Genomic DNA, 22,900 nt, shown 5'->3' with positions numbered 1-22,900 from the left:
GACCAAGGAAAAGCATAAAACCTAACGTGTCACCGTCTAGGCTTTCAATTCAAAGGCACGAAGCAACAGTGATGCTCCTATGCAGGAAGCCTCCAATGTTTTGGACTATTCTCCCAGCAGGTTGGTCATGTCTCCACGCACCTGTCACATGTAGATAGTTACCAGGTTGTTTCTAGTAGTAGTTTCTTATTCCATGCCATTCCCATCAAAGAATTTTCGCGTCGAGAGATGCTATACCCGATGCCCCCTCCGTCTCTCTGGTCTCTACAAGCTTCTAGACAAAGGTCTACCGTACCAGTCCATGAGACTATACCAACAACAACAATAATACCAGTAGCATCATACAAGTCAGCAGCACGCATCCGAAACACACAAAAGCAAAAACCCAGACATTTATTAACATACAAAAAGGCCAAAAGCCAAGATATAAAGGGATCCGCGGGTGACATGGCAAACCGGCGCCTATGGGCTGCCAAGTGCCAGCCAGCCAGCCTTGATCGGATCATCACCCGCAACAATAACAAGGAAAATATTTTTTTTTCATTTCGTGTAGGCTTAGTATCCAGGTAGAGAGAGTTGACTCGCCCACACCACATCCAAGGTCACCAGTCGCCAAAACTAACAGCCCACGGGGTCGGATGCCGGTGACGTCGCCGCACTGGTACTTCTACACTCCACGATAGTATAATGCCTCTTGTACTTGCACACATCCAAGTATCCAACGCGGCAACAATAAATTTCCAAGCACCCGGCGGAAAAATATCACAAGGAAACAAGCCGAAAACACGGCCGCAAAGGCGCAAACCAAACCATTTGCACCCCCTTTCTTTTGTTTTCCCCCACGCGGACATGATATACGGCCTACGGGCTGGCATGGCGTGGCGTCCACAGGAAACTACGACGCCGTGCCTCCAGTCTCCACCCACCCGGCCACCGATGCTATATATCCCCCGGCTCCCTCCCCTAACCCCCACCTATCCTGCACACTACACAAACATCTCCCGCAACAGAAGCAAGCGTACGCACGCGGTGCACTGAAATGGACAGCGCGAGCAGCCTCGTGGACGACACCAGCAGCGGCGGCGGCGGCGGCGCGTCCACGGACAAGCTCAGGGCTTTGGCCGCCGCGGCCGCCTCTGCGGGGGCGCCGCTGGAGCGCATGGGCAGCGGCGCCAGCGCGGTCGTGGACGCGGCCGAGCCGGGCGCCGAGGCGGACTCGGCCGCCGCGGCCGCCGCGGGGGCGGGCGCGGGCGTGGGCGTGGGCGGGAAGCTGCCGTCGTCAAGGTACAAGGGCGTGGTGCCGCAGCCCAACGGGCGGTGGGGCGCGCAGATCTACGAGCGCCACCAGCGCGTGTGGCTCGGCACCTTCGCGGGGGAGACCGACGCCGCGCGCGCCTACGACGTCGCCGCGCAGCGGTTCCGCGGCCGCGACGCCGTCACCAACTTCCGCCCGCTCGCGGACGCCGACCCGGACGCCGCCGCCGAGCTCCGCTTCCTCGTGTCACGCTCCAAGGCCGAGGTCGTCGACATGCTCCGAAAGCACACCTACTTCGACGAGCTCGCCCAGAACAAGCGCGCCTTCGCCGCCGCCGCGTCCGCGCCGACGCCCTCGGCGCTCGCCAACGCCCACTCCTCCCCGTCTCCCTCTCCGGCGGCTGCGGCGGCCGCCGCGCGGGAGCACCTGTTCGACAAGACGGTCACCCCCAGCGACGTGGGCAAGCTGAACCGGCTGGTGATCCCGAAGCAGCACGCCGAGAAGCACTTCCCGCTGCAGCTCCCGTCCGCCGGCGGCGAGAGCAAGGGCGTCCTCCTCAACTTCGAGGACGCGGGGGGCAAGGTGTGGCGGTTCCGCTACTCGTACTGGAACAGCAGCCAGAGCTACGTGCTCACCAAGGGCTGGAGCCGCTTCGTCAAGGAGAAGGGCCTCCAGGCCGGCGATGTCGTCGGCTTCTACCGCTCCGCGGCTGCCGCCGGCGCCGACAGCAAGCTCTTCATCGCCTGCAGGCTGCGGCCCAACGGCGACGTCGCCGCCCTGACAAGCCCCGTAGTGGAGGTGGAGCCATCTTCGGCGCCGGTGGCGAAAGCCGTCCGCCTCTTCGGTGTCGACCTGCTGTCGGCGCCGGCGCAGGCCCCGGCGGCGGCGCCAGCGGAGGCCATGGCCGGGTGCAAGAGGGCCAGGGACCTGGCGGCGCTCCCGCAGGCGGCGTTCAAGAAGCAGCTCGTAGAGCTGGCACTAGTGTAGATTAATGCTATGCTACCGGGCGACCGATCTCTCTCTAGCTAGTACCTTTTTGTTTAGCTCGATCGCCAAACTCAGATGGTAGCAATCACCGAGGTGAATTAGTCCCGTCTCGGCGTCTCACTTAGCTGGTTCGTTCGTTAATTTCCATTTCGTCGTCCAGAGCTTTGCTTTGATGTAAATCTTCTCATCAATTGTATACTACTTACTCATGGGGGAAAAAACAGCCCTAGAAGGCTAGAAGATGATCAACTGACAAAGAAGCAGCAGCAACATTCCAAACAGCATAGCTAAAGCTTAACCCGTGTGTGTACTTTCTTGTGCATCGGTTCAAGAGACATTCAAATTTCCAGGTTCCAATACCCAATTATTCCCTACCAAGTATCCCTCAGACTTTGTAGCTTCTGGGATACATACTACTATGAGTATGTACATGACGTGATGCGATGACATGGTTTGCAGCAGCTGCACTACACACCCATTGACAGATGCGTGCATGAATCGAGGTTCCAAAAGGCTCCGCCGCTCCGGGGTACTGGTAGCTGGCAGGCGACCTATCTGAATCTGATGGCAGAGGCCATGGGCGCATGCATGCTCGCTGACATTATCTTCTGTAGATAGATATGCTAAACTTATCAGCAACAGGGAAAGAGGAGCAGTGCCTCCTGCCTTTGCCAGGGATATGCTCGCCAATGGATCGCAGGAAAAAGGAAAAAACGGATCTGGAAACCAAACAATGTGCACTGTTGTCTCTCCTTTTTCTTTTCCAAAAATATAATGGTTTGTCCGTTGCAATAAGCAGCATGTCCTCTCTCTTCCTTCTTTCCTTACCGCACCGACGTATAGATGTAGCAACAAGAGACGACACGAGAGTTTTTGGGTGGTTTCTAGTAGGTAGCATAATATACACGCGCGCTGACATAGATGATACACATACATTTACTCGATGTATACGTGGATAGGTATATTATTACACAGATACGCATTGTTTTGTTGTGCGTTTGTTTAATCGCCGTCCGCTTGCACCGCAACACGATACAGTTTTTGGCATGTGCAACACATTGGCGTCGAAACCAAACAAAAAAAACGCCTTGCTTCCCGGGGCCGACGACGTGACTCCAGCTCAGCGCGGCCATCGGGAATCTCTGGTCGGCGTCCCCCGCGCGCGCGAAGCATATGGAAAAACAAGCCGGCCATCGTCATGTCACTTACCAGCCTTCAGAATCCAAGGGAATGTTGCCTGATCACCGGTTGTATCCTCGGCCATGGCAAAGACGGTGTGTGACTGGTTGGCCGGTTTCGCAGCAGGACAGATCGCCTGTAGTAATGGTAAGTAGTAAATGAATAGGAATCAATTCCATGCTATTGCCGACAATCCCTTCTCCCGGCTCACACTGGTTTTGTGGGAAACCATGAGCCGGTTCGCCGCTCCTTGGCAGGATTCCGTGCTATTACATGCTGCTTCCTACGGCAGCTTCATATTACGTCCAAATTGATGAGCGCAGACAGGACGACATCGTACTACCACTACCACTACCACTACCACGACACGCTCGCTACACAAACACAAGCACAGCCGCTCAGGTGAGGTGGGCAATTCGAATTCGGCACGCATCGCATGCGGGGCGCGGCAGATGCGCCGGCCTCCGGGCCGCGCCGGCCCCGTCAGTCCGTCACCAGCGGAGGGGGGGCTTCCATGCGGGCGACACGTACGGGGTAGAGGAGCCGCGGCGGGGCACGGCTCTTGAGGGATCAGGGGGGCCTCGGCGTCGTAGGACAACAAATAATCTGCACGCGGCAACGTGGGTACAAGTTGCACAGATAAAGCCGGTACGGTACCCCCGGTTTCTCTCTCTTGCGTGGCCTCGGCTTTGGCTTGGCCTGGCTTGCCGACCTAAAATATTGTTGGCGGGCGCCTGTAGAGCAACAGAGCCGGCGAGCCAGCCAGTGGAACTGTGGAAGTGTGCGAGGGCCTGGACCTGGATGGTTGCATGAGCGAAGCAGCTAGCATGGCATGGCAACAACCGACGGCCACTTGCATAATTGTATTGCGTACGAGTTTTGGCCGGAGTAGCCGAGTATGTAGCCTGAGCGTGTGCACCGTATATACGGGTAATCTACCCCGCGTAGAGGCAAGCGCTGCAGGTTTCGGACGGACGGAGAGTCGGAGAGGCGAGAGCGGAAACATCTGCACTGCATGCACGCCATGTTTTTCTCGGCTTACATTCCTTCACCTTCAAGTACGCCAGCTACACAGGAGGAAGTACCGTCGTACTCGACTCACTGTACAGTAGTCAGTAGAGGTAGTCAGTCAATAGCTACAGTACCTGTTTTGGTTCTAGATCATGACTCCCTGGGTGGCTAGTAGTAACAGATTGTAACTGTTTCGCTTGGTACGGTGAGAGATAGAAGGCGAGAGGCACAGAAGGCAGAAAGACAATGGCACAGTCTAGCGTAGCTAACTTGCGCAGCTTTTGTTGCATGCCGCGCCATGGAAACCCTGAATCGATACTGCCTTTTGACGGGAACCTCAGCCCCGCTTTACCTGCTGTCCAAACAGCCAGGCAGAGCCCAGCGCTTTTGTCTCGCTCTCTCGCCACGGAAGTCAAGCACACCCCCACACCCGGGCACGCCCCCCACCCCACCGCCGCGTTCCAGGAAGTTTCCCACTGCGTCGAAGCACGCAGGGCAACGAGAGGAAAGGTGCCCGCCCCGCCCGACCCCTCGTGAGGCCCGGCGGTCCGTTGCCGTGGCAGGGTGTGGCACACCGACCGCTGCACTGCACACTGGGCCACAGCCACAGCCACAGCCACAGGCGGCACCACCGCAGCAGCAGCAGGAGGAGGACCAGGGCTGGGCCAGCCAGGTTCGGGGGAGGATAGAACAGGCGCGCCGAACAGGACACGGCGGGCGCGTACAAAACGGCCAGAGGGGCCGCGCGACTTTGGAGACCCGATCGATCGGGTCCTCGGCGGCAGAGCCAGCCGCGCTGACGCGCAAACGGCTGGCCGTGTGGTGGTGCGTGTGGAAACGATCGCTTAGCTTTTACTGTCTCTTCAAGTGGCATTTGTTGTGGCAAGGCTGCGACGCCGCGGCCGCGTGTTCTCCTTTGCTCCGGCCGCCGGGTGGCCACACCCACATGCAGCCAGGGGCCAGCTGGCCAGGTCTGCGGCGTGTCCCTCCTGCGACCCGTCCCGCTGCGTCGTCGGCCGGTCGGTTTGGGTGGTGAGATGACAGATGAGAAAGCGAGAAAGACACACAGGGGCTAGCGTCATCTGTGCTGTGGGCTTTGATTATTCAGGTGCTTGTGTGTGTGTGGGAGTACCAAATTGGGTGTTAATTAAACTAATCACCCCCTGCTAGCGCCCTGCATGTGGAGTAGGTGCCGCCGGTCTTGTGTGGTGGGGCTTTTATAGCAAGTCAACGCTGCGTTTTATGCACTTGTTTTATCAGCTTGTGTTTATGTTTATCGGACTAACACTGACCTGACCAGCAAAGGCTCGGATCTCGGCGTCTAGTGTTAGGTCGTTTTCCACGGGTCTTTTTTCCTTTCCTCCTCCCAGTTGCGGATCCAGCTTGGAGATGGATCGTGGACGTTTTGCACGCTACACCTCGTGGTTTTAGTTTTCTCCGCCCATTCTTTGTTTTGTTTTTCTGGGAAAAAGAGATGGAGGTGGTGGGCGACTAACCAGGCACACTGTACGAATCCTCTGGCGTATGACCTTGTGTGAAGACAAAAAAAAACTCCTGAACACACATTTCGTAACTTTGTATACTCCCTTTGTCCCATTATAAGTGCACTTGTTGGATTTGAAGTGCAAATTAGTAATGATAGGAAATGACATTACTGCTCTCAATTTAAAAGATAATAGTCAGATTGGGCTGCAGCTACAGCAGGGAAGCAACCAAAACGAGCAGTGGGGAAGAAGCTAGAACGTTTCAGGTTTTTCAAGCGGAGGATGGCCAACCAATTGGTGGTTCATATTTTTTTTTTTAACAAATGGGCTCACGTAGTCACATGTACAGCCGTGCAGGTGCACAGCAGATCGAAATGTTGGACGGATAAGCACCCATTGCTATTAAGCGTTTATTGTGGGATTTTTTTTGAATGTTACATTGGTACTGAAACCGGGACGGAGGGAGTATGAAGCTGGTGTTTGGTTATTTCGTGTTTACCTGGCTGTATTGGATATTTGCAAGTGGTGCGTACTTATGGTCTAGAAGGTGGTGGATTCATTTTTTGCGATGTACAGCTCATACGCATTTGCTTCGAGCAAGGGTTGATCGACCACCACAGACAAAGTCAGCAAGTCTTCTAGTAGTACCAGTGTGTGCCACTGGATGAAACGGCGAAGATCTTTATCGTTAGTGTACCCGATCGATTGCACTGGAAATTGACTGGAAAGTTCGGTCCGGGACCTATCGAGGCTGATTTTTCTACGGATGTTGAAATGAAGTAATTAACGTGCTGCAGGACTGAAGACTTGTCATTTTGTTTTGTTTGCCTGATTTCTTTCTTTTGCGTCCCCCATTTTGTTCAGGCTGGCCGTAGATAGTCAAATTAAATGCACGGTTAAAAAATCCCTTAATCCTAGCTCTTCGATCTCGTATGTGTTGATTTTTTAGACCAAAGGCAAATCATACCCAGCTTTATTAAAAGCTTAACAAGCATGATTTGGTAGTCGGTCCACCGCTGGGTTGCCAGCTTTACAAAAATCAGAGGGTCTTCATGTACCCAGATCTAGAAACAGAAGACAGAACTCTACTCCACCTTCTTCAAACTCTCCTCTACCCGAAGCATAGAAGACACCTCCGTGATAGAAACCCGCCCAATAGCGATAGTTACTGAAATACATACAAGACCACCAGAACATATAGAAAGATAACACGACAACTTCTCATGCAAGATTAGAGCATGCACCAGCCAGCTTGCTGATCATCTCATCCACTTTCTCCAGGTTTTTGTCTCTAACAAGGGGCTTCCACTGCGTAAGGAGCGACACCATCTCGTGGGCCATCACCACTAGCGAAGCGACAACTTTGTTGTTGAACACCATGTCGTTCCTCATTTTCCACGGTACCCACATGGCTCCTGCAAATACAAAGAGAAAAAGGGAGCGTTTGGTTCCCTTTGCTTATTTTTAAGCAAGTGTCACATCAATATTTAGATACTAATTAGGAGTATTAAACGTAGGCTATTTACAAAATCCATTACATAAGTGGAGGCTAAACAGCGAGACGAACCTATTAAGCCTAATTAATCCATCATTAGCAAATGTTTACTGTAGCAACACATTGTCAAATCATGGACTAATTAGGTTTAATAGATTCGTCTCGCCGTTTAGCCTCCACTTATGTAATGAATTTTGTAAATAGTCTACGTTTAATACTCCTAATTAGTATTTAAACATTGATGTGACACTTGCTTAAAAATAAGCAAAGGGAACCAAACCACGCCAAAGTTGTCTAGTTCTATTTCTCATGTCTCTCATTATCTCTTTAGTTAAGTTCAAACAGGATCGGAATCTCCCCCAAAGTTAAGGTTTCTTTGATAAAAGTCCGAAGAAAGATTGCCATTGGGCATTGAAAAATTATACGATCGGTCGTTTGCATTGTTCCGGCCAGACCAGTCATATGTGTTGATTGAGAGAGATTAAGGTGGATATTTGTCCAATCCACATATACCGGATGTAAATCCCAGTGCCGCCAAGGGGTGCAAAGAAAATGTGCGATTACGTCAACATATCCAGGGCTAAACTGCAAAGACCACCTCGATGGTTAGCTTACCACGGAAGCACACCACTACCAGTCTACTACCACTGTTGTGAAATCGACAAGTTGGGCAGCATGGGCGGCCCTGTTGTCATTAGTCTGTAGCTTTCCGGATCAAGAAGCAACGCAAACGCAACGCAACGCAACGCGGAGGGAGAAGATATTCATCTGCCCAGCTCCGATCCTAACCCCGATCGCCGATTAGTTAATCCCGCTGCTTGGGGAGTACGCCGGAGGAAGTAGTAGGCGTCACCAGGTCACAAACAACAGCACGCCCACACCACATGCGCCACGATCTTTTCAGCTGGGATGCGACGGAGGGTGTGGACGGATAAGCACGCGGCGGTTGCTAGCTTTTCTATGCTGCGTGGATGGACGCCTGCTCGCGACGCCATTGGCGGGGGCTAGACACCGGTCAAACCTCCCACATGATGCCTAATCGCGGATTATTATATATATGTACGTTTATAACTTTATGTGTTGTAATTATCAAGTGGTGCTCAGGGTTGGGCGCATCAAAAGAAAGCTGCCTGTTGGTCAAGTGGTTAGGTTCCATCACGTACTTGCGTGTAGGGCTGTAAACGAGCCGAGCTTGAGCGCCCTCATCGCCTCCGCTTGTAAGAGTATCGAGCGGAGCCTCAAAGCCATCCGAGCTTAGAGTTAGAGTTAGGCTCAAGTTTGGCTCGTTTATGATTCGAGCTGATCTCGAGTCGAGATTATGTTGAGTCAACCACGAGCAATTCACGAGTTTTGAGATTTATACAATTCATAAACATAGTTCAATAATGTCTATATAGTAATTGGATTAGAATCATTGCATTACTTGTGGACGTTGAGACTTGCACACTACAATTAGACAAGAAAATTAGAGTATATATATGTATACACCTCATAGACCATGACCAATCGTAGTGTACGAGCTTACTCGAGCTTTTCGATCTCGAGCTCGAAAAGCTCACAAGTTTTAAGTTAGACTTGAGCTTGGCTCGTTCAGAAATCTGAGCCGATTTCGAAACAAGTCTGAGACGAGCTGAACACGATCGATTCAAGCTTTTTTTTGACAGCCCTACTTGCGTGGGAGTAGTAGTTTATTATGGATGGCTCATGGCTGCACTCTCAGTTCAGTACCGCTCTCTCTCTCTCGCTGTCGCTCTCTCAAATATCCGTGTCTGTCCGTTGAGCGCAGTTTGTTTGACTATCTTTACCCAAGCCCGGCCGGGAGGAAAAACGAACCAAATCAAACTTGGTTTCATTAATCTACTATACATGTTGTCTCCATGATCGAGTTGTGATCCACTATTTCTGTCGACTGTATCTTATCCGGATGTGTGAAATGTGGCTACGACCGGGCGTGCATCAAAAGCAGTCAGGATTCACGATGGATGTGTGGTTTGATATGAGAATACGGAAAGCTACGTACTTAACTATGTGTATGTAGCAGTACGCACGTACTTTCTACTGGTTCTTGACAACTTTAGCCAATTTGGGTGCAGTGCATAGTCCCTTTGTTTTAACAAAGGTGCAGTACATAGTTGACAAACCCCGTCCATTCTCATGCTCCAATCCATCAGTTCAGAAGTGCGAGTTCGACTTCTTTGACCAACGACCTTAGGATACATTTATTAGATAGATGAAGACGAAAAAGAAACATTAGCGAAGTAATCAAACATGGTGTCAATGGTCCTGTTCAATTTGTCCTACTCGAGATGGCAGTGAGAAACCTCTAGGAGGTGTTTGGTTTAAGAAATAGGATGATCCGTCATCCTCTTATTTCTCACGTTTTTGTTTGATTTGAAAAATAGAACAAGTTGATCCATCACATCCCTTTTTTCAGGTAATAATCATAAACGAGGTACTTCCTCAAACCAAACACTTTCTTTTTGTCGGTGTGTTGCTGTATGCTGATGGAAAAAGCTCTTGGTGCGTGATGACATCAAACTGGTAACAATAATAACGGTGACATAAATATTATGCCGATTAGCCAAACCACACATGTAAAATGCCCATGCCTTTAAATAGACAAAAATATGCACAAATAGGACATGCAATGTTGGGGTTACCAACATGGTATAATGCACCACCAAGGTAGACCAATCAAAGTTTTTTTTTTCAAGAATACGCAGGAGAGCTGCATACCATTGTATTAAGAATATGAAATGTAGTTACAAGTTACAACATGAGCCAGCTAAGTACACGCACACGGTTTTAAGCGCACTTGACACTTATATGGCTAACTATTACAACCCAAGAACAGATTCTAGGCAGCTAGACCGAACCACCTAGCAGACCTACTGTCCTTTTTGCCGACCATCCCAGAGCAGCCATATGCTTGGCTCCGGCCTCAACCCACAGTGGACCTTCCTTGACGATGATGTCCACCAGTTGACTCTCGTTGATGCTAGGTCGGCTGTCAAAAGTCCTAGCGTTGCTCTCCTTCCAGATGGTCTAGGTGATCACCATGACGACGGAGTCCAGGCCCTTCTGCAGTGTACAGAAGGATTCTGGACCGCAGCAAGAAATTAGAATGCTGCCGCTAGCCCTAATCGATGGTAAGTAAGCAAAGCTCGTGAACCGAGTTCCGAGCATTTCATTGATTAAGAAAAGTGAGATTACAGATAGTTTAGTTTCCTGAATGCAGACGATGGAAGCATTACAACGATTCACGACCTCGTGGAGATTGTCGTGGCGACTTCGCGCATTCAACCCGCGAGCGTTCCACACCAAGACATTATAGTTTTGCTGATCCATGGAACGAGAACAACCCGGTGAGCCGCTCGGCTATCAGCAAACGCTGATTGCGCCCCCTGCCTGCACGGCCGCAGCCATCAGGTCAGCATCGGAGAGGACCTAAGCCGCAGGGAAGATGTCACGGATTGCTTGAAGTAGGTAGCGTTCAGGGTCCCCGGAACACCGACGCGAGCTGAGGGCAAGGCTGTCCTAGTAGCGATCCGTCCACCTGGCAGAGACCCAGCTTCTGCATGATGAGGACCCTTCTTGGAGGCGCGCACGGTGGAGTTCAGCAGTTGTTTAGCCAACCTTCCACTGCGTCGCAGTTTCGGGGCTGGCGTCGATGGGGTCACCGCCGTGTTTCCGCTTCCCCTGGATGGCAAGGAGGCCAGCGACACCTGCAGTGCCTGGCTCACACTAGTGAGGAAGTTTGCAATGGCTGTCTTGGCTTCCTCCAAGCTGAGGTTGGGCTGCAATCTGGCCCATTTCCTTGCCTCGCTATGTTCGTTGGGCCTCCTTGGAGCCTTTGGGCCTTGTGGGGGTGCCATGGATGGCCCATCCAAGATCTGTCCTGGCTCGGGCTCAGCTGTCGGCCCGTGACCTGGCTCGGCTCTATGTGAGCTGATTGCAGGATCCTCAGCCGGGTCAAAGTTGAGCGCAGCGGGCGTTGGCAAGGCGGCTCGGACCAAGGACGGAGCTGCAGTGCTGCGCGGCCGGCATCTGTAGGTCTTGCACGTGGCCGGTGGCGTCTTCGACGGTGGCTCGTCTGTGCCTTGTGTTTGCGGCCGCATCAACTTCTGGAAGGGAGCCCCAAATTTGAACAGCATGGGATCAGTAGTGGCCGCCGCATGCGCCGGGATCCCCGCAATCTTTTAGGATGTGCAAAACATCAGACTCAGCCTGTACGAGCCTGGTCCAAGGTCGGAAGAAGAGGCGTATGGCCCTCACTGGCATGCTCCCTCCACGCATGGCGCCATCCCGAAGATGACCAAGAAGCTCTCCGGGGTGAAGCGCCGCACCACAAAGTTGTCATCGCGGGATTTGGGGAGGTCTTGAATGGCGCGACGTATGGCCTCGATGGAGATGGGCTAACGTCCACCGTGCACCGATGCTAAGAGGGCAAAGCGCAGCTTCTCCTCCTCAGCGTCCATCTCAGCCAACCGCGAGAGGTAGAAGACCTCATGGTCCGGATGGAGAAGAGGATGTCCCACAGGCAAGTCGTCATCAAGCTCCATCCTTTCCAGGTCTCTGGACTTGGACGACTCCGGCAGGTCCTGAGGCGGCAGCGACGGAGGTGGTGGGAGAGCCCTCCTCAGCCGCCACTGTCGTGTCCCTCCACATGGACGCTCGGTGTGCTCGCCGGTTGACTATTGCCGTGGCAGGCGGCGGCGGCGGCTACTAGTGGAGGTGCCCGACGTGCATCGGATGTGGGTGGTAGACCTCAGAGTGGCGCGCGTCCGGTGGAGGGTAAGGCGTGGGATCGCGAGTGGCACGGCCAATAGGCGTTGGCGGGGAGTCATAGTACCACGAACGGACCAGATGGTGTGCCCTACTATTGCTGGAGGAGGCAGAGATTGCCGGACTTCGCGGTCGCTTGCAGTCCTCAGCTAGGTGCTAGAAACCCTGGCATCGGAAACACCTTGTAGGGACCTTGCAGCTGGCCACCATGTGCGTGAATGGCAGATCATTGACGGCATCGCTGTGCAGACCGACGGCTCCGCACCTCTATGAAGCCATCAACATCCCGAGGCGGCGGGCTAGGCTCCCGCTGAGGCTGAACGACCACAAAACATAGGCAGCGGCCGGCGGCGGAGTTGCGGGTGGGGTTTTCTAGGCGTAGGGGAAGGTCATGAATAAACCGCATCTGGCCGCAGCGCCGTTGCCGATGGTGGCCAGCGAGCGTCGTCCCGCGGGCCAAGCCGATCGTGGAACGAGCCGCAGGCGTGCGCGGTGGTGGGCCTGGTGCAGGGTGCCGCCGAGGTCGAAGAGGCCGCGGTCGAGGTAGGGGCGGTCACCCTCACTGGCACCAACTATAGCAAGATGTCGCGGTAGGAGGGAGAGCTGTCGCCGACGTCTTCTTCTTCATCATCGTCGGACGGGGGAGAATCATCCCACCATCGGAGCCGCTTCCCTCGGCCGCCGGAGTTCCCGCTAGGGTAAAACGGCACCACGTTTGGAGAAAGTGGGGGTAGGCGAAGATGGGTCTCGGACGGGGAAGGAAGAGGGGAGGGTGGACGCTGGCGCCAGAGTGGTGGACGGCAGAGGGCTGGGGGTGGACGCCAGAGCTGGGGTGGCAGCCGGTGAGGGGCGGTCGAGAGGACCAGGCACTGATGGAAAACTGGACTTTAGTCCTGGTTGGAGAGATGCATAGATCTCAAAAATCCAATCGGGACTAAAGGTCCCATCTTTAGTCCGGGTCATTCACTGGGGACTAAAGCCTACCTTTTGTCCCGGTTGGTATTACCAATCGGGATAAAATACTTCAAAAAAATAAAAATAAAAACTGCAGGCTGCCCCAGTCGTGCCTGCTCGCGCCGCCGCCCCTACAGCTCCACCTTGACACCACCACATCGAGCTCCAACTCCATAGAGACAATCAAATTCGCACATGACCATCACACAAGGAAGAACACACAACCAATCAGTTGTCACAAGACCTGAGTCACAACACATGAGTTTGATTTGACTCAAGGATTCACACAATACATGAGGTCGATTTGATTCACAACACGCGGAGGATTCACCAGCACAATCACAAACGAATCCTTCACCAACAAATCATGCACTACTGATCACTCACAAACAAACATGTTGGGTCGCCTGCGCCGCGCCGAGCACACCGGCCACCCCCACCGCCAAGTTCGAAGTGGGCCCCCAGAGTTGCCCTGGCCGTACTTGTCGCTAGGGTTGAAATTGGCCACGCCCCGTCGGGTCGCGCGCCGCAGGGATCCGCGCCCCCGCTGGTCGGACTGCATGCCGCGGGGAGCCGTGCCCTCGCTGGAGGTCGGGCCGCGCCAGCCGCTAGGCCAGCCGTCGAGCCCCCACAGGAGGCCGGGCCGTGCCCCCACATGAGGCCGCTGCACTCCTGCCGTCAGGTCGCGCGTCGCGGGGAGCCGCGCCCCCGCTGGGCGGACTGCACGCCGCGGGGGGCCGCGCCGATCGCCGGGCCCCACGGGAGGCTGCGCACCGCTCCCGTCGCTCCGGCCGCTAGGCCCCCACGAGTGCCCCTTGGCGCTTCGCCTGGAAGAAAGGGAGAAGAGGAGGAGAGAAGATAAGGAAGAAAGGAAGAAAGGCTGCTGCCTACGCCTAGAGATAAGGGAGAAAGGGAGAGGAGGAGAGACAATTAGGTGGACAGAGATGAGGCCGCCGGGGGAATAAAAGAAGAGAGGATATAGTCCCGGTTGTTGGTTTCTATTGGGGCTAAAGATCATCCTTTATTACTGGTTGGAACCACCAACCGGAACTAAATGCCCCACCAAGTTCCCTTGATGTTTCTAGTCATTACAACCGGAACTAAAGAGCCTCTTTAGTCCCGGTTCCTCTGTTGGAGATGGTTTTTGGATAGTCCCAGGTCTAAAAACGATTGAGACTTTTGTAGTTCCGAACGAAAGATCGTTTCTATGCCAGTGAGGGGAAAGGGGTGGGAAGGGAGCCATCGCTCTCCGTGGCCTTCGCTCCCAATCCTCGTGTGACGGATGGAGACCAATCAAATTAAACCAGCTAGTCCTTGAGTACCGTCCCTTCAGAGTCACACAAAGATAGATCATGGGGTAGACTAATCACTCCAATTCGCAGCATGTATATGCAAATATAAGACTATCCAATTTCGAGGTCTTGCTGCCACGATTCTGTCAGTCGAATACAGCTCGGCACAAACATGTGATCAGAGTCAAAACTATTTGGCGCCACTCTAGCTCTGCATCCCTTCAAACACTCCAAAGCCTCCCCAACAAATCTTCTCAGCAGCTCCACGCATGTGCACGTTGCCGATCGCCTACACCTTTGCGCTCTTTGGGCTCCGCGCTTTGACAAAAACGCATCCCAACAGCTGTCACGAAGCCGTAGTCCTGTTCAGCAGCATAGATTATGACCAACTCGTACGTTGATTCTTTTCTGATCTCCCTCCTGTGCCTGACGATCCTGCTGCCGGTCCTTGGTTTCTCTTGCAAGTTGGCAGCCCCAGTTGTTGTACAACAGCGAGCATAAACCCTGGAATCCTATGCAAGCATTAAGCAAATGATGGATCTTGTTGCCCCAAAAGGCTGAACACATGTTCATACACCTGTCGAGGAAAGAGGGAAGGAAAGGACAGTGCACCAGCTAATCAGAATATATCTGTCCTCCTTCCAGGTTTTCAGATTTAGAGAAAAGGAGACGGCCCAGCAAGAAATCTGAGAATCGACAGTGCAACGGTAGCACACCTGGATATACATTGGGTTGTTGAAACATCAACATTTCAGGCCCTTTTTTCTGATTTGGTCAGAGCTCACAAGGACACTATCATTGAAATTTCTTATGGCGTTTGTGCCAGGGGCTGATGTTTTGTGCAGTCCGTGGTCAGAAACTATTCAAATGCGCTGAAAATTCTCAACGCCAAATAAGTCACCTATCATTTAGGCTCCGTTTGTTTTTTAGGAGCTCCTAAAATTCTTGTCACATCGAATGTTTCGATACTAATTAGGAGTATTAAATATAGACTAATTACAAAACCAATTGCACAGATGGAGGCTAATTTGCGAGATGAATCTATTAAGCCTAATTAATCCATTATTAGCACATATTTACTGAAATCAGCCTCCATCTATGTGTAATTAGGTTTATAATTAGCTCATGTTTGGTTCTCCTAATTAGCCTCCGAATATTCAATGTGATATAAATTTTAGTTCGGACTAAAGATCCAAACACCTCCTTAATCTGACTGGGTTGAAAAGCCCTGCAATGGACCATCTTCTGCTCTGTCTCCATGATTGATCCCTGCAACCTTCGCTGAAAAGTTTGGGCAGCTGCAGCTGCAGCAGCATGGCTTTATCAGTAGTCAAGACAAATATGATGCTGCCAGAAAGCAACGTTTGCACTACTATCTACTACTATGAAGTCGACCATCTCTGTTGTCTAACACAGTAGTTTATCACAAGAAAGGCGATAACTATGATAAAAAAGAACAAGAAAAGCGATTATAGGTCGGGTCACATGTCGGCGTGTCAGGCTCGCTATCAATTCACATGTCGGTGTGTCAGCTCGCAGGCTTTTGTCCAGTATCAGATAAACTAGGACAGGACAGGACCAATTTGGTCATGTTGTGCAGGTGCCTGAAATGGATCCATTCAGATCTGACCACCGTCGAGGAACATGATGCTGTGACGATGGTTCCAAGTTCCAACAAACCCCATTGCGTCGAATGAATTCCTTGATAGTGCTCATCATCTGAATCACATGGCAGCCGGATCACAACGACAGAGTAATTAATTACACCTGAGATCACAACGACAGAGTAGTTAATTACACCAGAGAACATTGTTAGATAGCAATCATCATACAGGAACCCTCTGAAGCCACCAGGATCCAACCACCACTTGAGGTTGATGCTTATGCTAAAGTGAATGGAGCATCATTTTAAGATTCATCATCCAAAGGAATGTTAAGCTCATGCTTCTTTATGATCTATGGTGCATCGACATCCAAGCAAATACATGTTCCAAAAGGTGAGCGATTTGATTGTGTTCATATGACAGAAGCATATCCCGTCTCCAATCCCCACATGAGACGTGTGCTCTATATATTCAGTGGTCTGGAAGTTACATCAGAAACAGAGAACAAAATGATGCTATTCTAAGCACTATAATACAAACACTCTAATTGATGTTAGTATTCCGTCATTGTTCTCTCTGGCCAGCTTCCATGGAATCCAATACTTGGCTCGTGCTCCTCATTTCCACTGCATCATGACCGTGAAAGGAACCATTTTGAAGGGAGTTACGGCGGCTCATGGATGTGGGTTGCACTTGATTCTCACCGCCGGGTTCAAGCATGTGCCGGAAATATGCGTGAGGCCACAATCCTGCCCATTGAACAAGGCTTAAGTTAACTTTTAACAATCAATCCTGACAAATATATGCAGATGACACTTGCAGTTTCCTAATACAGAAAAAAACACACATAATATTCTAGTATCCTGATATCACCGTTTTTTCCAAAATGTTAATGTTTTACCCACTCTATCAAGGGTTCAATTCTTATAAGTTGTAAGAATTCTCAGTATGAAAATAATGCGTGATCGATACAAGTTTCCGACAAAGTTTGAGAAGGGTATCCTTGGTTGATCATGGATTCATGGCAGCAAACAGCACGTATTAGATTAAGCACTAGAGGGCATGAAAAGTTGAAAACTTCGTTTGAGCTATCTTTTTCTTTGAATGGCTGTTTATTTTCACACTTATTATTGGAGTATCGCTGTGCACGGTATTCTTAGTCCTAGTTTAGTGAATTTTTTGTTCTTGGTCCTTCACCTAAACCTTTCTTCTCTCCTTGCCAAGTTGCAATCACAGTACTGCCACGCAGAGGACTAGCAATGGCAGGATTTAAAACCAAAACAATTGTCGAAGACCAAGGCTGCAGCCATCATTGAGAGAGGACTGATGGCAGCTACATCAGGGCCACATCCGCATGACACTGCACGGTGTCCTATTTCCCAAGCAGGCGTGAAACATGATGGCCACACATGAATGCACCATGTCCTATTTTGCTATTTCCATGCACGATCCTTGCCAACATATCTATCTGTTGGTACTTGGTACTGGTCCTCTTCCCACACAGCCTGCCACAGCCAGAGGCCCTCTTATTGACAGCAGTGCTGCCGTAGCACCATTGTCAGTCTCTCTATATTCATGACGCTGCCAAAGCAGGAACATGCTAGATGGTAGATGCTACACACAACTGTCCAAGGCTGGAAGAGATAAGAACATGAAGGGGAGAATAAAAGGTCCTAGGTGCAAGTTTTTTTTTCTGCTGGTAGACTAATTTTATGAAAGTTGTAACTGCAAAGTGTTTTGTTTGTAAATAGCAAAATTCTTCCTTTCATAAGCGTTGGGTGATGATTTAAGTAAAGAACATGCTTGTCACCACTCACTAAATGTATGGTACCTTGGAAATCCCACATAAACCCTACATTTTTATCTTTCAAGTTCAAGCTTCATTCAACATTTTTTTTCAATCTGAGAAACAAATTCAAGTTTTTCTGAAGTTGAGATCAGAATAGACACCAACAACCAAGTGCTTAATTTAATCTGAGATCAGCAAAGATGAACAGAATGTTGGAAGCACAATTTATTGAAGATAGAGTTAGAAGCATACCATTTTCATCAGATGGTAGTGGAAAAAACTGCAGGTAGCAAATGGAAGCAACTGTCAGCCCTGCACAGTTTTAACAATAAGTAAATCTTTCAAAAATCGTATGTACAAATAATTTCCATTTATTTGCGGTTAGTGTTAAGGAAAAAGGGAGAGGTGTTACTCAAGACCTACCAAGCAATCCACCAGTGCATACATCTTGCCAATGATGCCAATAGTCATCAACTCGAGAAACTGCCACTAAGGCTGCAAGAAGCAGAGGCGAAAGGACAATGCACAGTTTTGCAACATGTCCTCTACGATCGAAGACTTTGATTTTACCAGCTAGATACCATGAAAGAAATCCAAGGCCAGCAAAAGACCCTAAATAAGCATAAATCTGTTAGTAATCCACCAACAATAATAGCTGGAATGAAAAGCTCATATATTCTAGACTCGAAAGAGAGAAATAGTTTCTGCTACAAAATACTAACTGAACCTCCATGAGATTGTGTACTAGTAAGGACTAGGAGGTAAATATGAACCGAGAAACAGATCAAGGCAGTTTGGCTTAAGGGAACAAAATGGAGCAGCATTACTACCAGCAACGGATGATAGATGCCATAGTATTTCTAGAACAGCCAAAGTAGTAAAGTGCATAGGTAGAACAGGCAAGCTTTGACAAATAAATTGCCAATTTGTTAAAATATGCAGAATATCCTTATACGACTAATTATCAGTACTATACTATACATTTTACATTATCAAGGTAATTCACACTACCATTTGCTGTAACAATCTTTTGTGTCAGGCTGCAGAGGCAATCATAAATGAACACAACTTACGATTCATATCCTCTATGAGTCAATGGAAGAGTGAAAGCAGCAGTAATTTTGGCATAAAGGGCTAAAAGGATCACACGGACAGATAGAAATGTAAAGAACATCATTGTATTTGTAACTTGACATTTGACAACATGATAAAAAAAGATAGTGTAAAAGAATGTATGAAATGTCGTATCCCATGCTATAAGCTGATTAAGAAATATCCAACATTAGCCACAACAAAGACTAAAGCCTAGAAAAAGAGGGATGAATTGTATTCATTAAACTGCGAAAGGGCCTGTAGTTCAATGGTTGCAGTGCTCTAGTAGCACCCCAAGGTCCTAGGCTCGACTACCCCGTGGAGGACCGCTTAAAAAGATACCCTCAGGGGTAGTTGTAGTGGTCCCCACCAAGGTTGTGGTAAGCTCACATTACGGTGCGGCCATATAGGGGTTCGAGGGTTTTCTTGGCCGGTATGGCTGGCGTCTTCTCTGCTTATGAAAACCGGCGGGGCGGTGTTCCCCCATCGGCCGATTTTTTTATTCATTAACTACCAAGAAGGGAACGAGTGCGCCAAAAAATAAATGCCATGTCCTTCTATTTGTAAGAATAATGCCACTTACATGAAGTATGACCACTTGGAAAGCTCTTATGACCTTCTTTGATAACACTTGCCTTACCATGGCATATGGCGCCTGTAGTGAAGTTGTTATAGTCCTAAAGGATAAGTAAATTTGTAAGCTTTCTTATATAATTTAGATGGAATGTAATTGCACAAGGGCTGCAAGTGAGTTATCATTAAGGTGTGACTAAAGGTTTAAGAATTTTACAGGTTTTCCATCAGGGAAGCAGCGCCAGAAGAAATCTGGACGTGGTCGCCCAACACCATCCTTGATTGCATCAGTTAAAACGGCAGTGATAAGAACCGAAAATAGGAGACCTGGTAGGACATGCTAGATATCAGAATAAGTTATAAATGGACAAACTAGCACCACAAATCATGCAAAAAAAAGGGCGTACCTAGTATAGCATGATGCAGATCATATACATTCCTCTGCTTAAAGTATATCGCAGTGATGATGATCATAGGCCCAATGATTCCAATTATCTGAACAAGCATAATTTGAAGATAAGTTACCTAAGAAGTTCATGGGAATTGACAGGGTAGCATTAAACTAAAAGAGAACAGTATATACCGGCACAGCCCAAAATGGCACTGTGTTGTCCTTCATTGGGTATCTGAGATCTGTCATCATGTCTGATCCGACAAATCGATGGAATGGTTCTATTATATTAAGAATTCCATCTAATACAGCTAGAAGAACTAGCACAATCCAGTCATACATGTGTAGCCGCGCAACTTTGGATCCATGAGATGTTATATAGGGAGTCGGAGCTCCCAGACGAATGGGTGCGGCTGGTGCTGGCATATTCTCTTGAGTCCTGAAATTGTGAACTGGCTAAATAAATTTACAGTGTCTTTCAATTTTTTTTTACGACAACCACTAAATAAATTAGAGAAACAAAATGCACGTTCATCAAAGCAACTAAACATTTATACAACGATCTTGGTTTTTCTAATATCTGAGAGGTACCAAAGACTACCATTGCACTTATCTAATTATCGCTTTGTGATTAAAAAAAACTAGCAGACAGGAGGTACGGCTTCATTAGGGCCTACAAAGTTATAGAATTTTATGTCATGCGAAAATAGTTGTGCAGCTTGACTCAATGCTTGTTAGCTGAAGTAAGTATAGAATAATAATTATTATTTCGCCCATAGCTTGATAATCAATGTCATAATTCCTCGGATGCTCCTGAGGCATGTTCAGAAGCATCATAGGCATAGACAACTAAGAGGATGAGACAGCCTATAAAAAAAAAAAGAGGGTGAGAAGGAAGCAGACAGAATAACATGTCAAAACCGGGCTGGGATCAGCGCAGTTGCTACTGCAGTAGCATAGACGGGCCTAATGCTGCAAGCACCACATTAAGCGGTCATTTTAATTTTCAAGGAGCAAGGAGAAGAAGCAAGAAACTAATTATTGATTTGTTGGCAACCCGTCCCACCACAACCAGGACATGAACCATCTGACCGGTGACACAGGGACGCACGCCAGGTGCTCGACGCTTTGCCGTCCCCAGCTCTAGACAAATCCGCTTGGGAGTTGATCACGACAACTAGATGCCGAAGAGGCGAGAAGTGAAATTCAAACCTTCGACCAAGCTATTTGCAAAAGGATCCACCGCTTTGGCTCCGCGGTGCTCTCCTCCCCTTCCCCTCCTCCTGCGGCGCGGCTACAGACGACACGACCATGAGCAATCTGCAGAAAAGCGCCATAGAGAAACAGCCATACCACATACGAACACAGAACGTACCAGCGTATGGCGACCTTGCTTTCTCCCTCTCCCCTTCCCAGTTTCCCTTATCTAGTCTCCTCTTGGTACGACGGCTGATACCATGCGACGCCATGGAGGAAACCGTCCACGCGCGTCGGGCACGAAAAGTCGCGTTTGGCAGGTGTTTCCCTTCGCTGTCCGCATGCCGGGCTCCAGTTTTCTAGTGGAAAAAACCGACGAGGGGGCGGGTGGCGGCGCAGAAGCGAAGCCCCGCCCGCCACGCGGCGGCGCCGCCGGTTGAAGACGCGGCAGCTGAAATTTGACCGTCCGGTCGTTTCTGGGGCTGGGTTTCGCGGCTACCTGGGTGGTGGTCTGGTGGACTGGTGGGTAGGGGCAGCGGTTATGATGTGTCGCTTGAAAACCCAAAGACAATTGACGGGCCCGTGGGGGTGATTTCGGCCCACGAAAGCTCGGAAAAAAAGTGCTATTGGCGCACGGCAAGCATTTTGCCAAAGGTCGAGCCACACTTTTTTTTTCTTTTTGGGATGGAGTTAGTAGTACAGTAATAAGTTGCTTGCGGTGGCCAGCAAAAGGTCGAGCCGTACCTTTTTTCTTTCTTTCCTTTTATTCTTATCTTTTGTTTCATTTTTCTTTTCAATATATTTCTTTCATATTTTCTTCTTATATTTTATTTCTAACCCTCCGGTGCATATTCCTTCTCGAGGATGTAAGGGAGACTAGTACGAGGAACTGACAAACGTTTAAGATATAGGGTGTGTTTGGTTGGGTTGTGGCTTTTGAAAAAGCTGCTGTAAGCTGTGTGCTGTAAAAAAAGCAGCTGTGGGAAAAGCAGAAGACTGTTTGGTTAGAGCAGCTGTGAAACTGCAGGCTGTGTAAGAAATACCGGTATGTTTAAATGCAAATTGCTCGTAACAAAATAATGTGTTCACTAATTCGTATGTAAATAACTATTTTAGACCCTGTTTGGTTTGAGTTGCTTATGCATAAGCAACTTAAAATAAGCAACTTATTTGCTTATGAAACCAATCACCCTTGCTTATTGGGTTGCTTATGGGATTGCCTATTTTTAGTCCATAAGCAACACAAGAGATGCTTATGAGAACTAAAAGGTGATCTTCCCCCTACCCTCATTTACTCCCCCTTTCTCTCTCTCCCCATTCGCACTCTCCCCCCAGATCCCCTTTCTCTCTCTCATTTTCTCCCCCAGATCCCGCTCCCCTGCGTCCCGTGCGCCATCCCTGGCGGCGGCGCCCCTACGCCATCCCTCCGTCAGCGCCCCTGCGCCATCTCTTCTCTGGTCGTTTGCACTCCCTCCGCCCCTGTGCCATCCCTCTGTCTCGCCGACGACAGCCCTGCCACATCACCTTACCCGCCGCCGCCCACCCCTGCATAGTCCCCGCCACCGCCGCCCCCTCACTATTCATCTTCGCTTGCTGCCGCCCCCCTTGCGCACCCACGCCGCCGACAGGCCCTATGCTTCGAAGCCAGCGATGGCCCCTTGCACATCCAAGGCACCGCCCCCTTGCGCATCCATGCCACCGACAGGCCTTGCACATCCAAGCCACCCCACCCCCTGTTCAATCCCGATCCAAGTGAATCTCCATCCGCCGCCGGCCGAGGTCCTCCAGCCACATCTCGATCCGCCGCCGACC

The 22,900-nt window shown here is 50.0% G+C and overlaps 2 protein-coding genes across 3 annotated transcripts; one reads left to right on the top strand and one right to left on the bottom strand.

Annotated features, from left to right (window-relative positions):
- The first annotated feature begins 885 nt into the window (after window positions 1–885).
- LOC117854644 (AP2/ERF and B3 domain-containing protein Os01g0693400) lies at window positions 886–2,601 on the top strand. Its single transcript, XM_034736875.2, has one exon. It carries the CDS (start codon window positions 1,040–1,042, stop codon window positions 2,240–2,242), a length of 1,203 nt encoding a protein of 400 aa, XP_034592766.1. The 5' UTR covers window positions 886–1,039; the 3' UTR covers window positions 2,243–2,601.
- Window positions 2,602–16,370: 13,769 nt separating this feature from the next.
- On the bottom strand, window positions 16,371–21,590 carry LOC117854461 (lipid phosphate phosphatase 2). Of its 2 annotated transcripts, XM_034736656.2 has the most exons (9): window positions 21,267–21,590; window positions 21,104–21,185; window positions 20,084–20,330; window positions 19,908–19,995; window positions 19,718–19,827; window positions 19,511–19,604; window positions 18,259–18,447; window positions 18,088–18,147; window positions 16,371–16,795 (listed from the first exon to the last, which is right to left on the bottom strand). In XM_034736656.2, the coding sequence occupies exons 3-9, from the start codon at window positions 20,315–20,317 to the stop codon at window positions 16,611–16,613; spliced, it is 960 nt and encodes a 319-aa protein (XP_034592547.1). In that variant the 5' UTR covers window positions 20,318–20,330; window positions 21,104–21,185; window positions 21,267–21,590; the 3' UTR covers window positions 16,371–16,610. The 2 variants fall into 2 exon arrangements, with proteins under 2 accessions (XP_034592547.1, XP_034592548.1); XM_034736657.2 differs by lacking the exon at window positions 21,267–21,590 and having other exon boundaries at window positions 21,104–21,260.
- Window positions 21,591–22,900: the final 1,310 nt, after the last annotated feature.

Source organism: Setaria viridis, chromosome 5 (assembly GCF_005286985.2).
Source record: "Setaria viridis chromosome 5, Setaria_viridis_v4.0, whole genome shotgun sequence".
Taxonomy (NCBI): domain Eukaryota; kingdom Viridiplantae; phylum Streptophyta; class Magnoliopsida; order Poales; family Poaceae; genus Setaria; species Setaria viridis.
Note: the sequence above shows the minus strand (reverse complement) of the source record. Positions and strands in the feature narration are given on the sequence as shown.